Source organism: Notamacropus eugenii, chromosome 2 (assembly GCF_028372415.1).
Source record: "Notamacropus eugenii isolate mMacEug1 chromosome 2, mMacEug1.pri_v2, whole genome shotgun sequence".
In the NCBI taxonomy this organism is placed as follows: domain Eukaryota; kingdom Metazoa; phylum Chordata; class Mammalia; order Diprotodontia; family Macropodidae; genus Notamacropus; species Notamacropus eugenii.
The window spans coordinates 139,046,234-139,058,902 of record NC_092873.1 but is presented as its reverse complement, the minus strand read 5'-3'; the positions used below and the strand labels follow the sequence as shown (position 1 = coordinate 139,058,902).

Genomic DNA, 12,669 nt, shown 5'->3' with positions numbered 1-12,669 from the left:
TTTATTTCACTTCTGTTTTAAAGTGATCTCTAACCAAACTTTATATATATTTTGACTTGTTTTCCTTAGATTATTTAAATTTTGCATGTTTTTGGATTGAAATCTGTTTTTTTCATTGACTTCTGAAAAATCTGGACTATTTTGTTTATAAGCACACTTCTGTTGTAGGTAAAATTTGCTGGGTAGAGTAAGTTTCTCTCGTTTCTAATTTCTTATATACCTAATCTCTCCACTACATCTTTTGGGGGCAAAAAAAGTACTTATCTCTAGATGATACATCTTCACAGTGAAAGAAGATTTACGTTCAGGTCTATAAGTAATTCTCCCATGTCTTGGTATGCTCAAGAATCTTTAATAGTGCCTGCAAATGAGAAAATGTGTTAAAGATAAAGAATACTATCCCCATCCTTGACAGACAGCTATCCCATGAATTCTTCTCTGTAATTTTAAAGTTTCCAAACAATTAACCCTTAATGAATTGGATGCTCCTAGGAAATAGTTTTGGAGAACTGATGAGTCATTTCTGAGCTATTGAAACAGATTAAAAATTTTTTTTAAAAGTGGAAAGGTTTTTATTTTGATATCTTTTTTTTTTAAAAAGCAAGATGGCTACATTTCTCATGAAATTATTTTTTAAAACCATTTTTAGAGTGTAAAAAGCTATCAGAACTGGGATTTGATTTTCTATTGGATTTTGGAGATAATTCTCATCTAAATGTGATACCTGATTTAGCAAAATGGTCCCTACTGTCAAATAAATTTGGGGGAAAAAGCTTATCTCAATTTTTCTGAGTCCCAGATATTCATTTCTAGGCAAAGAGAATGAATTCCATTTGCTTTTCAGTGCTGATTAACTGATGAGTGACATCGTTAAGTGGACATATTTTTCTTTTTAGCTGACATTATCACTGTTGGGAAATTTTCACATTCACTTCTTTAAATTATGAAAGAAAACCATATTTAGTGAGGTAGAAAAAAAGCATTTCTAAGAGTATAAAAAGGAACTTAGACTTTGCAGTTTTTATAAGGCATTGGAACTTTTAATGATATTTTCCCATCTTATGACATTATACTTTTATTAATTTGATCATATTTTCTCCAACATTTCAATAATACAATCCAGTTTGGAAAGTTTTAAGCAAATTATCTCAGCTGTGAATACATTGTTCTAATATAATTTTGTTTTATTGATTTAGGGAGATATAGGATTGCCAGGCCCAAAGGGATCTGTAAGTATGATGAAGAGTAATATCATAAAAAAATCGATAAAACTGTATAATCTCTGTAGCATTCTACTTTATGAAATCCATCTCTAACCATCAGTTCTTCAAAGACTGGCCTCCAAGTAAATGAAGAACCAAATTTACTAATTTATTTAAATAATAGATTAAATCAACAGAAAACTCTTGCCATTATGGAAACACATTTAACTTTGGAAGTAACCCTGTTAAAAGACAGTTTCTGTATTTCTTTAGGAATGGCTTGGTCACCATTAGGTGGAGATACATTTTCTGATTTTCTGCCCAAATTGGTCATTAAAAAAAATAGACTGCACACATTGGGGAAAGACATCAGTATTTTATTATAATTTCCTTAGTAATTATAAGATTGAAAAATGTTTGTTTGGTTTTTGTAATCTCTTCTGTATTGGGGCACAAGAGTCACAATGGAAGAATGATGTATTAGCTAAAGAAATAACATGAAGGTATATTTGAGTTAGAAGACTTTCATCTTTTTTCCTTGTGATGTCAGAAGTCTCAAATTATTGCATGTGAGCTTTCATGAAATCCTTCATTAAGGTAGTAGTTGTTTTTATAAATGGTTCTGACCATTGAGAAATGAAGGGAAATTTCTATTTAAGGCACTGCCTGCTTATTGAACATTCAGAAGGTAGTTAACCAAACAATTCTTTTTGCCACTTGTGATGCCTCCATTGTGTGTGTGTGTGTGAGAGAGAGAGAATCAGAGAGAGAAGAGAGAGAGAGAGAGAGAGAGAGAGAGAGAGAGAGAGAGAGAGAGAGAGAGGGAGAGAGAGAAATGGAGAGAGAGAAACAGAGAGAGAAAGAGAGACAGAGAGAGAGAGAGAGAGAGAGAGAGAGAGAGACAGAGAGACAGAGAGACAGAGAGAGAGAGAGAGAGAAACATGTATACTCCTTCTATGCTATTTAAGGCTCTAATGGTCAAAGGGAATTATGCTGAAAAACTTCTAGTGTTTTGCAAAGCTCTTTCCAAATATTTCATTTTCTCCTCATGATACCACTTCCTCAGGTAGATGATATTGCTATTCTGTTTTTACATATGAGGAAACTGAGACAGGCAGCAATTAAGTGACTTGCCCAGGTCACATAACTAGTAAGTATCTGAGGCAAAATTTAAATTTAGATCTTCCTGACACCAGGTTCAGTGCTCTATCCACTGTATCACCTAGCTATCTCAATGAATGTCAAGTACATGGCATAGGTTAGGAAAAATATATTAACAAAATCTGCATAGAGTTTTGGAGTGAAAAATCCTTCTTCCTTACGTATATGTGGAAGGAATACTCAGGGTCATATTAGCTCCAAGGACTTAAATGATTGAATTAATCAAAAGAGCAATCCATTGGCCAAAAGTAAGAAGAGAGAGGATGATTAAGTTAATTTTACTTATATTTGGATCAAATTCCCAGTTTATAAGCTCTTGATGAAAAACATTGACCTTGGATTTGGCCCTTTCCCTGAACTGGGCCAGGAGTTGCTTTTCTCCATTTCTCTCCTTTAGCCCAGGATAGTCCTTAGCAGAACCGTGAAGTAGAAAACTTTGCCCCTTTTGTTTCCTTTCAGCATCCTTTGGACAGTCTTATCCAAAACTTTAGTGTTATCGCTCCACCCTTGGTCCATGACTGTGGCTTTTTACCTAGGCCTGCCTTTCCCAGGTAGACTCCCCCAACTCTGAATCTATTTTGGGCTAAAAGTATCTGCCTTGGGTCCTAACTCTACCAATATACCTTCGGTGTAACTACAAATTTGTCTCTTCTGTTGCCAATAAGTGACTCAGAGCTCCACAGGGTAGATCACTTCTGGTTTCTTTCCAGCTGTTGACCTTCAGCCACTCTGGGTCATTTCAGGTGCTTTTGGGAATTTATTAGCATTCTGTAGAATTTCCTTAGCACTACTAGCTCTCACTTCGCATTGTCTCACATATAGGCCTTTGTGCCACAATTTCCCTGGAGGAATACTTTTTGGCAGGCTAGCTTAGATGGAGGCCAACCCTTTATAAATAAGGAATGGTGAAAATAAACATTTGCTGAGTTGTATTTACATGTAAGGTAGGAAATGATATTAGCTTATCTCCCATTTTTTACTCTTTAGTCTAAAATTTCTTTCTTTTTTTTGCTTTCAAGAAATTAGCTCTTTCTTAGATAATGTTAAATTCATGAAACAGAGCCAGGAATATGCTGCTTTTATAAGCACACTTTTCTTGAACATTAATATTCTCTTACTGCCTTCCGATCTTTTATTGTCTCATTCATATTCTGCAAACAGTAGTACATTGTAGCTGCTTCTGCCACAAATACCACCAGAGAGAGTTTGACAAAATGTGAATTTAGTCTATTTTTATTAGAAATGATCTTTGGATGTGCATTATGGGAAATGCTTTTAAGGGTGCATTTTCAATATAAATTCCAACCTTTTATATACCTGGTTTATATTTAAGAAAATAGTTGGTTCTTGTATAGCTGAATTTGTGGTCACAGAACCTAGGTTCAAATCCTGGTTCTCCTGTGCCTATATGACCTTGGGCAAGTCCCTCATCTCTTTGAGCCTCAGTTACCTCATCTGTAAAATAGGGAGGTTTGAATAAATGATCTCTTAAGGTATTTAACAGTTCCAATCTTCTGTTTGTTTTTAACTTCTTCAATACTTAGTTAAATCGTGTCATTGTATTCCATTATTTTAACTTTTTTTTATGTGACACTTGACAGCTAGATGATGCAGTGTATATAGAGTGCTAGGTTTGGAGACAGGAAGACACCTCTTCCTGAGTTTAAATCTGTCCTCAAACATTTACTAGCTGTGTGACCCTGGGCAAGTCACTCAACTCTGTTTCAGTTTCTTCATCTGTAAAATGAGTTGGAGAAGGAAATGGCAAATTACTTCAGTATCTTTTCCAAGAAAATCTCAAATAGGGTCATGAAGAATTGGACACAACTGAAAAAAAATGCAACAATTTTATCGCATTTTTCCCCCCCTAGATACTGTTGGTTCCCTTATATTCTCCATAGGACAGTATAAGAGCTGAATAGTCATTTTCTTTCTGAAATTTTCTTTCTGGTTTTGACTACACTGTCACTATTGTGGCAATCTAGCAGCTATACTCTAAAGGGCTTAAAAAAGTTGAACTTACTGCCAGGAAATTACTTAAACACTCTCATGGATTTGGTACTATCATAATCTATGTGGTGCTATGATATCTATAATAATATAGATAATATGTGGTGAGGAAATGGGGGTCCAAAAAGCAAATATGGATCTCGTGATATTTCATTCTCTTTTTCTATTTCTTAATAGTTAAAATGCCATAGCATTTTAATAGTTTGAGATATATGGAGAAGAAATGGCATTCTGTCATTTAATTCCAGCTAGAAATCTAAGAGACTGATGAGTTGTAGATGAATATCAAACACTTTGCTTAATGATAGAAGGAAGGAAACAAGTATTTATAAAGTTCCTACTATGTGTTGGGACAAAACACCTTACAAATATCATTACATTTGATCTGCCCAACAACTCTGGGAAGTAGGAACCATTATTATCCCTTTTTTACAGAGGAGGAAACTTAGGCAGATCCAAGTTCAGTGACTTATTCAGTGTCACATCTCTAGTGAGTGGCTACAGCCAGACTTAAATACAGTTTTTCTTGGCTCCAGGACTGGTGCTCTATTCCCCCGTGCCATTTAGGGGTCTCTAGGTGACTTGTGGTACACTGGAAAGAAGGCTGGATCCTAGACTCAGAGAACCAGAGGTCAAATGTGGTTTTGTCAATTTATTACCTTCCTAAGTGACCTTGGGCAAGTTACTTACTCTCTTTGAGTCTTGGTTTTCTAGGCTAGGTGATTCCTAAGGTCATTTTCAGCTCTAAATCTTACTATTTCAGATCCCATGATCCATTAGACCATGAGCTCCTTGAGAGCAGGAAGTATATTTTGCTTCCTTTTGCATCCTGAACACTTAATGCACTGTTTGGCACATAGTAGGTGCTTAGAAAATGTTTACTGACTGACTGATCACCAGCCATTGTTTAGATAGGTGATCAGGGGCAGGGGGAAACACACCTCCTCTTCCAAAAAGTGGGGAAAAAAGAATGAGCAAATTTAGCATCAATGTAGATACTCACTTTTGACACAGATGGTATTTGCTTTGTGATCTAGGTTATGTGGTGGATAGAATGCTGAACTTGGAATCAGGAAGACATGAGTTCAAATCCTGCTTCAGCCATTTATTAGCTATGAGTCTCTGGGGAAATCACTTAGCCTCCCCCAGCCTCAGTTTTCCCATCTGTGATACCAATCTCACAGCATACAGGGATATTGTGAGGATAAAATGAGGTAAAATATATATTGTGCTCTGCAAACCTTAAAAAGGATATGTCAAAGTTTAACTATTATTAAGTAGTCTTTGAGAATTGCCGAAAAAGTTATCACCCTGTGGCCAATCTGGTAGAGCCACTTTGATCTTAGCTAGTTTGGTTCTCATACAAGAGAAAGAGAATTGGATTTAGACTCAGGAAACGTGAATTCAGATCCTGCCCAACTTGTGAGCTACGTAACCTTGGAGAAGTCCCTTCACTTGTCTATGCCTCAGTTTTGTCATCTATGAAATGAGGCCCCTCAGCTGCTAGGCCCCCCACCAGATCTAAATCCTTGACCCTATGATATAAAACCCATACACAGTGCCATAGCTGAAGTATTTCCAGCGTAGTAAGAGCCTTATGCTCTACTGGAACAGACTTTGAGAGCTCATGGTCATTTCTCTGCTATGATGAGCCATTGGAGTGGGACTTCAGTGCAAAATTTCTTGCATTTGTAATAGGAAGAAAAGTTGGTAGCTTCAAAAACACCATTTAACTTGAAACACTTAAGAACCTTGATTAAAACAATGACAAATCATGATTCTAGAGGTTATACAACTCCTGACAGAAAGGTGAGGGACTAACTTTCAGAATGAAACACACATGGTCAACAATGGACAGTTTTTCTTCTTCTTTTGAATGATGGAGGAGACAAGAGAAAAAAAACAAATGTTTGATAGTTCAACAAAAATAAAATTAATCAGAATTTTTAAAAAATGGATTTAGCATGCCTCATTTCTTCTTAGATGGGTAACCCTGGAGAACCTGGTTTAAGAGGGCCTGAAGGATCACGTGGTTTGCCTGGAGTGGAAGGATCCAGAGGGCCCCCTGGACCACGAGGCATGCAAGGTGAACGAGGTGCAACAGGTCTTCCTGGCATCCAGGGCCCAGCGGTAAGTGTTGTTTGTTCCATGTGATTTTATTCTATAGTCCTCACCAGAAAATGGATGCAGGAGGCTGGGTCAACCTTTGAAAATTCTTGTGATACAAGTCCCCTAGGTAGTTTTCCCAAAGGAAGCAGCCCCCTGTAGCTCCTTTTTTCTATACTCATTTCCTTCTCTTTCATCCCTAGCTCTTTCCATCCTTCAGAAAGGGGATGCAAATTACAAGTTACTCCATAAAGCAGCAGATTAGTGCTTGATATTCTTATGGGGTAACATGTCCCTTGATGAAAAGTATTCTGACATTGGGAAGTTCAGAACTGAATGACTTTAAATCCCTGAGATGTATCAGAATTTGTCCATCTTATGAAAAAAAGTTTATTATTACCAGAAGGGCTATTTGTGACAGCCATACCATGGGCAGTCATCCTGGATGCCCAAGCTCTTATCCCTTTGACTGTCAGCTCACAATTTAACAGTGCCTTCTTTACAGCTCTGTGTATAAACTGCCTTTTCTCTTTCCTGTTCCAGGGTAGGGCACCAACGGATCAGCATATTAAGCAGGTTTGCCTAAGAGTTATGCAAGGTAAATATATTACAACAGTTTGACTATTTTGTGCTTTAAGGAAAGTAGAATTGGGATAAGATTGTCAGGCCTATTTTATTGGATGTGTCACCATCAATAATATCTTATAAACTCACAGAAAACAAAATTAGCTTTCTGGATGTCTTGCATTTAAAAAGGTGCTGGTGCCCTGGGGATACAATGGGAAAGCAAATTTGCTTTTTTTAAAAAAAGTTTTCTTTTTCTTTCCCTACCTCTTTGGTAAAAGGATAATTCTCAAGAAGGCATCATTTTTTTGCTTCCTATTGTCAGCTAGTTGAACTTTTAGAGTTTTGTGACAGAGATAGCTTGGTCTCCTCCACTTTTTTTTTTTACTTCTACAACTTGGTTCAATTTAATCCAACAAGTAAAGGCCAAATGTGTGGCTGGTACTCAAAGAAGGAAAGAAAGAGTGCGGCACATTGCAGGACCTCCAACAGCTTATCTAGTGTTTCAGAGTGATACACCTGAAAATGGTTGTAAATGACTCTCCCCCAAATCAGGGGATCATTTGCAAATAGAAATGGAATACCAGCATGCTAATGGAGATATTAAAATGCCAATAGGTCTTATTTTTCATTCAGGATTAAATAATGTTCATATCTTCTTAGGTAATCACTAAGTATTAAATTCTGAAAATCAATGACGGATTAATTTCTGAAAAAGATATTTGCTAAGTCTTGAAAATCCAGCCAAAATCATAGTGTGCCTACCTTTAATCATGTTGTCTGTCTAAATGGATTCTGAAACCGTATAGGAAATGATGGTCTAAGGAATGATCTGTAGCTGAGATACTGGGGTCTTTTTCCTTATAGCCTGGTCAACAAGCAACTCTTCCATGAAAGAAAAAGCCTTCTCTGGAATACTTGATTTTATAAATACCTTGACTGCTTTTCTGTACTCTGTAGTAATTCAATTTATATAATTACGGAAATTCCTGGAATTCAAGTTCACTTAGCTAATAACACATACATATACAAGTCACTATGCTGGACACTGGTAATACAAAGATTGAAAAAGGCAAAGTACCTAGAACCAAAGAAACAATAAAACATGCAGCTTATGCATATTTATTTGTAAAATGTCAATTTAAGTATCTTGGTTGAGAAGTGACATTTTATTCAGTTTAAGAAAAAAAAACATGTAACAAGAACATGAAAGTGATATAACCTTCCCCTCCCCCAAATACATATGATAGGATAAGTCAAATCCAAGATATCAATAATAAATCAGCTTCTTCAAATCTTCTTTCTTTAAGCCATATCAACAGTCATAAAAAACTTACTTATTTCTAAAATTCATATTCTTTTTCACTCTTTAAAAACAGACTTTCATTTGTCACAAACAGCAATTCTCTTCTTGAGTCTTTAATTTTGTTAATGGGATAATTTCCTTGTTTGGCATCATTCTCCATGGTCTTGCTGAAGATTCATAGTCTATTTAATGGTTTCTGAAAAAAGTACAAAAGGGTATTAATTTTTAAGACTGAATTTGACAGCTTCAATGAAGCAGGTTATTTTTAATTTCCCTCTGTCTATTTCAAGCATGAAAAGACTTTGGAGGGAATATTTTCAAGAAAACTTAAAATTAGAGGCTATTTCTAGAGACTTCCTGACTCCCAGAATGTTCTTAGTTGTCAAGATAAACAGACATGGCTGAAACACAGAGATAAATGTGATGTGAACTTAGAATATTAATTTGTGGGCAGGGTTTTGGTTTTGGAAAGCTTTTTGGCACTCATCTGGGCCCCTGTACCTCAGTGATACTAAATAGCTCATTCTTTCCTAAGCTATCCAGGATAACTGGCTGCCCATTCATTTACTTAAGTCATTTCTTGACTTTTGGAGGATTTAGGTTGAGTTTTGATTCTTATAGAACCCTTTTTTGTCAAAAATAGTTTGATATTTGTCTTGCGTGCTGTCTCTACCACCCTAATGGCCCCTAGAAAATAAGGTTTCCTAATGGAAAGATAATAGAAAAGTTATGATTTGATTAATTTCTCACTGTTGGTTATGAAGCTTTTTTTTTTTTAAAAATTAAGCTTTTTGAGAATAGAGAATGTTTTATTGTTTTGATTTGTATCTCCAGCACTTAGCATATGGACTGGCTCACAGTAGGTGCTTAATAAATACTGATTGATATATGAGCAGACTTAGAAATTCTTGTTTAATTGAATCACTTCCCCATGGAAAACTTCTCTTTTTCTTCATTACAGAGAATCTAGCCCTGATGGCTGCTAGTCTGAAGAGGCCTGACTCAGGTGCTTCTGGGCTGCCAGGAAGACCTGGACCACCAGGCCCACCGGGGCCCCCAGGAGAAAATGGTTTCCCAGGCCAGATGGGACCCCGTGGACTCCCAGGTCTTAAAGGTCCTCCTGGTGAACTTGGCTTGAGAGGCCCTAAAGGTAAGTGATTTTTCATTTGTAAAAACTGTAACATAATAGATATTATGCAACTGAAACCAACAAAATATTTACTAAGCATTTGCTATGTGAGTGTAATGGGCATATGAAAAAGAGCACAATTTCTTTGCTTGGAGAGACTTACAGGAGGAATAAGTATATTGTTTCCTTACATGACTATTATAAAAAATTTCCTTCAAAAATTTGAGAAGGGAGAACTAACAGAAAGATGAGGAAAGGTGTCATGGAGTTAGAAGTATTGCAACAGGTAGAGATGTGATAGAAGCATGTCTAATATACAGGGGGTAATCGGGGCAAATATCTGAGGCTGAGTAATGGATTTATAAACTATTAGAAATTCAGTTCAAATTTCATGCAGAGAATATGAAAGGGACTAGAGTGAAATGAAGCAAGAAAGATAGATTGGAGTCAGATTGTAGAGGGCTTTGAATATAAGTTAAGGAGTTAAAACACAGGCTAAGAAGTTTGTATTTTACACTTGGTAATAACAGGGAGTCAATGATGGTTTTTAAAGCAAGGGAGAGACATTGTCTGAGATGTGTGTTGGGAAGATTAATGGTATGCAAGGAGAGATTAGAGAAGGAATTGAGTAGAGGCAATGAGACCCATTACAATAGTCCAGGTAAGAGGTGAGGAGGGCCTGATGTCAGGTGGTGACAGCATGAACAGGGAGAAGCTTGTTAGAGATACTGGAATGGGACATGGTAATTGGATGTCCAGAGTGACAAAGAGGGACATGCCCAGATTAGAAGGATGGTTCTAACTTCAGTGGAAATACTTAAGAGGAGGGATAGGTTTCTTTTTGGGTTAGAGAAGATGATGAATTGAGTTTTTCAGATTCTAGTAAAAATAGTGATATGAAAGGTTAATAGCTGAGTCTAGCTCCCTCAAGAAACTCCCCAGCAAAGATTTAAAAGGGTACCAGAGGAAGAATTGATCAATGAAACCAAAGGGAATCACCCTAAAACTCCCTTTTCCAGTATAGAATGTACAAGAATATGCCAGGAAAACTTGGGATGGTTTGATAAGGTTCTATTGCCAGCAAATGGGATTTTTGCTCTGGCCTCTAGAAGTTGTAGGAGGGGACAAAGTCATTTCTTGTTAGGATACTGCCCAAGAAGATGGAGGTAGAGTTGAGGATGACGATGGGTTCTCCAAGTATCCTAAAGCCAGTGGAATCTTCCATATTTAGTTAGGACCTAAAGAAATGGAGATGGGGATGAGGACAACACCCATGTTAGGCATCCAAAGAGGGAGGCAGAAGCCACTGTTGGAGGCAGAGAGTGGGGCTTGGGTCTAATTCTGGTTTAGAATTTCAGAAGAGAGTAAAGAGGGAGACCAGGAATAAGTTATCCTTCTAGAACTGTGACAAGGGATCCAGATTACAGAAGAGGAAAAACCAGATATTGTTTGCCTACCCATCTGTATGCGTGCGTGTGTGTGTGTGTGTGTGTGTGTGTGTGTGTGTGTGTGTGTGTGTGTAGGGGAAGAAGGGGGGAGGGGTAAAATCTGACTCTGGCACAAAGTCTCAATCTAGAAACTGAGGTTGGAGATATAAGTAAAAAGAAGAAAACATTGTATACAATGGAGTTGTGAAGCCTAAAAGGTAAACAAAGAAGAGAATGATTAATGAGTAATAGCAGAGGCTCAGAAAAAATGGCTTGTCCATATAGACTCTGAGGATGGGTGACAGGCATGAAATAAATAAGAAAATGAAATTAGAACTAGAGGAGCTGGAAGGAAGATCAATTAATTTAGCTTGGGACACATCAGATTTAATTTGGTGTCAGGTCATACAAATGGAGATCATAGGATACTTTATGTGGAGGTGCAAGGGACCTTAGAGACCATCATCTCATTTTATAGAGACCAAGAAAGGTTAAATGACTTGTCTAAAGTCTTATAGGGAGTACAGTCAGAGATGGGATTTTGATCTAAGTCCTCTGATTGAAGGGTTAGGATTCTTTCCACTGTACTATGCTGTTTAAGTTGGAAACTTGGATGCACACTCATAAGCCTCCCCCCCCCCCACATACACATCCATCTGCCCCCAAACCCCCACATATACTTGAGATGTAGCAGGGTATATTGCCTGTCTCTGATTCAGGAAGGCCTAGGTTCAAGTATCATCTCTGATGTATACTGGCTTTTTGACCCTGGTCAAGTCACCTAACCTTTTGGCACCCAGGCAACCTTCTAAGATTGTAAGGTAGAGAGCAGGTGCCAATCTCCTTTGGTAAAAGGAGTTTCCTCAACTGGAGTTCTCTACAGGGGCAAGTCCAAAATTAGAAACACCTACTGTTGGTCAGTTTGCTCATATCATGTATGTATATATGCATGTACAATATACATATATATGTATATATAAAATGAATGCACATATATATATGCATACACAAAGATGTGTACATATATATGTGCCTATATTTATATCCTAGCTGCTCCATCTTAATGGCACAGTGAATACAGTAGAGTCAAGACGTCTTTTTTTCCTGAGTTCAAAAGTAGCCTCAGATATTTACTAGTTGTGTGACCCTGGACAAATCACTTCACCCTGTTTGCTTCAGTTTCCTCCTCTGTAAAATGAGCTGAAGAAGGAAATGGCAAACCACTCCAGTATCTTTGCCAAGAAAACCCCAAATGGGATCATGAAGAGTCAGACGCAACTGAACAATGGCAAACATCTATGTTCAGATACATACATAAATATGTATTCGTATGTATGTGTATGTGTGTATGTCTTTATAAACACATGCATATGCAGACACACACCCTCACATGCAGCTAGGTGGAGCAGTGGATAGAGGGCTGGGCCTAGAGTCAGAAACATTACTCTTCCCAAGTTCAAATTCAGGTTCAGACACTTATTAGCTATGTTGCCCTGGGCAAGTCACTTTACTCTATTTTCCTCAATTTTCTACTCTGTAAAATGAGAAGGAAAATGGCAAATCATTTCAGTATTTTTGCCAAGAAAACCCCAAAGGGATCATGATTGAAAACAACTAAACAGAACATTTATATCCAGATACATAAACATGTATGTATGCATATACACACAATATACATGCACAAACCTATCCTTGACCTTTTTCCTTTCTGTATACATTGTTTCCCTCAGCAAACTATAAGCTTTCTCTGTTAACATCAAACAC

General features: G+C 37.1%; 1 protein-coding gene across 1 annotated transcript in view; it reads left to right on the top strand.

Annotated features, from left to right (window-relative positions):
* The window catches only part of COL9A1 (collagen type IX alpha 1 chain), a 127,530-nt gene that overhangs the window by 98,644 nt on the left and 16,217 nt on the right, over nucleotides 1-12,669 (top strand). Inside the window, exons 33-36 of the mRNA XM_072638059.1 lie at nucleotides 1,197-1,229; nucleotides 6,357-6,503; nucleotides 7,023-7,077; nucleotides 9,311-9,499. Of these exons, the coding sequence (XP_072494160.1) occupies nucleotides 1,197-1,229; nucleotides 6,357-6,503; nucleotides 7,023-7,077; nucleotides 9,311-9,499 (424 nt within the window). The remainder of the gene's footprint in view (nucleotides 1-1,196; nucleotides 1,230-6,356; nucleotides 6,504-7,022; nucleotides 7,078-9,310; nucleotides 9,500-12,669) is intronic.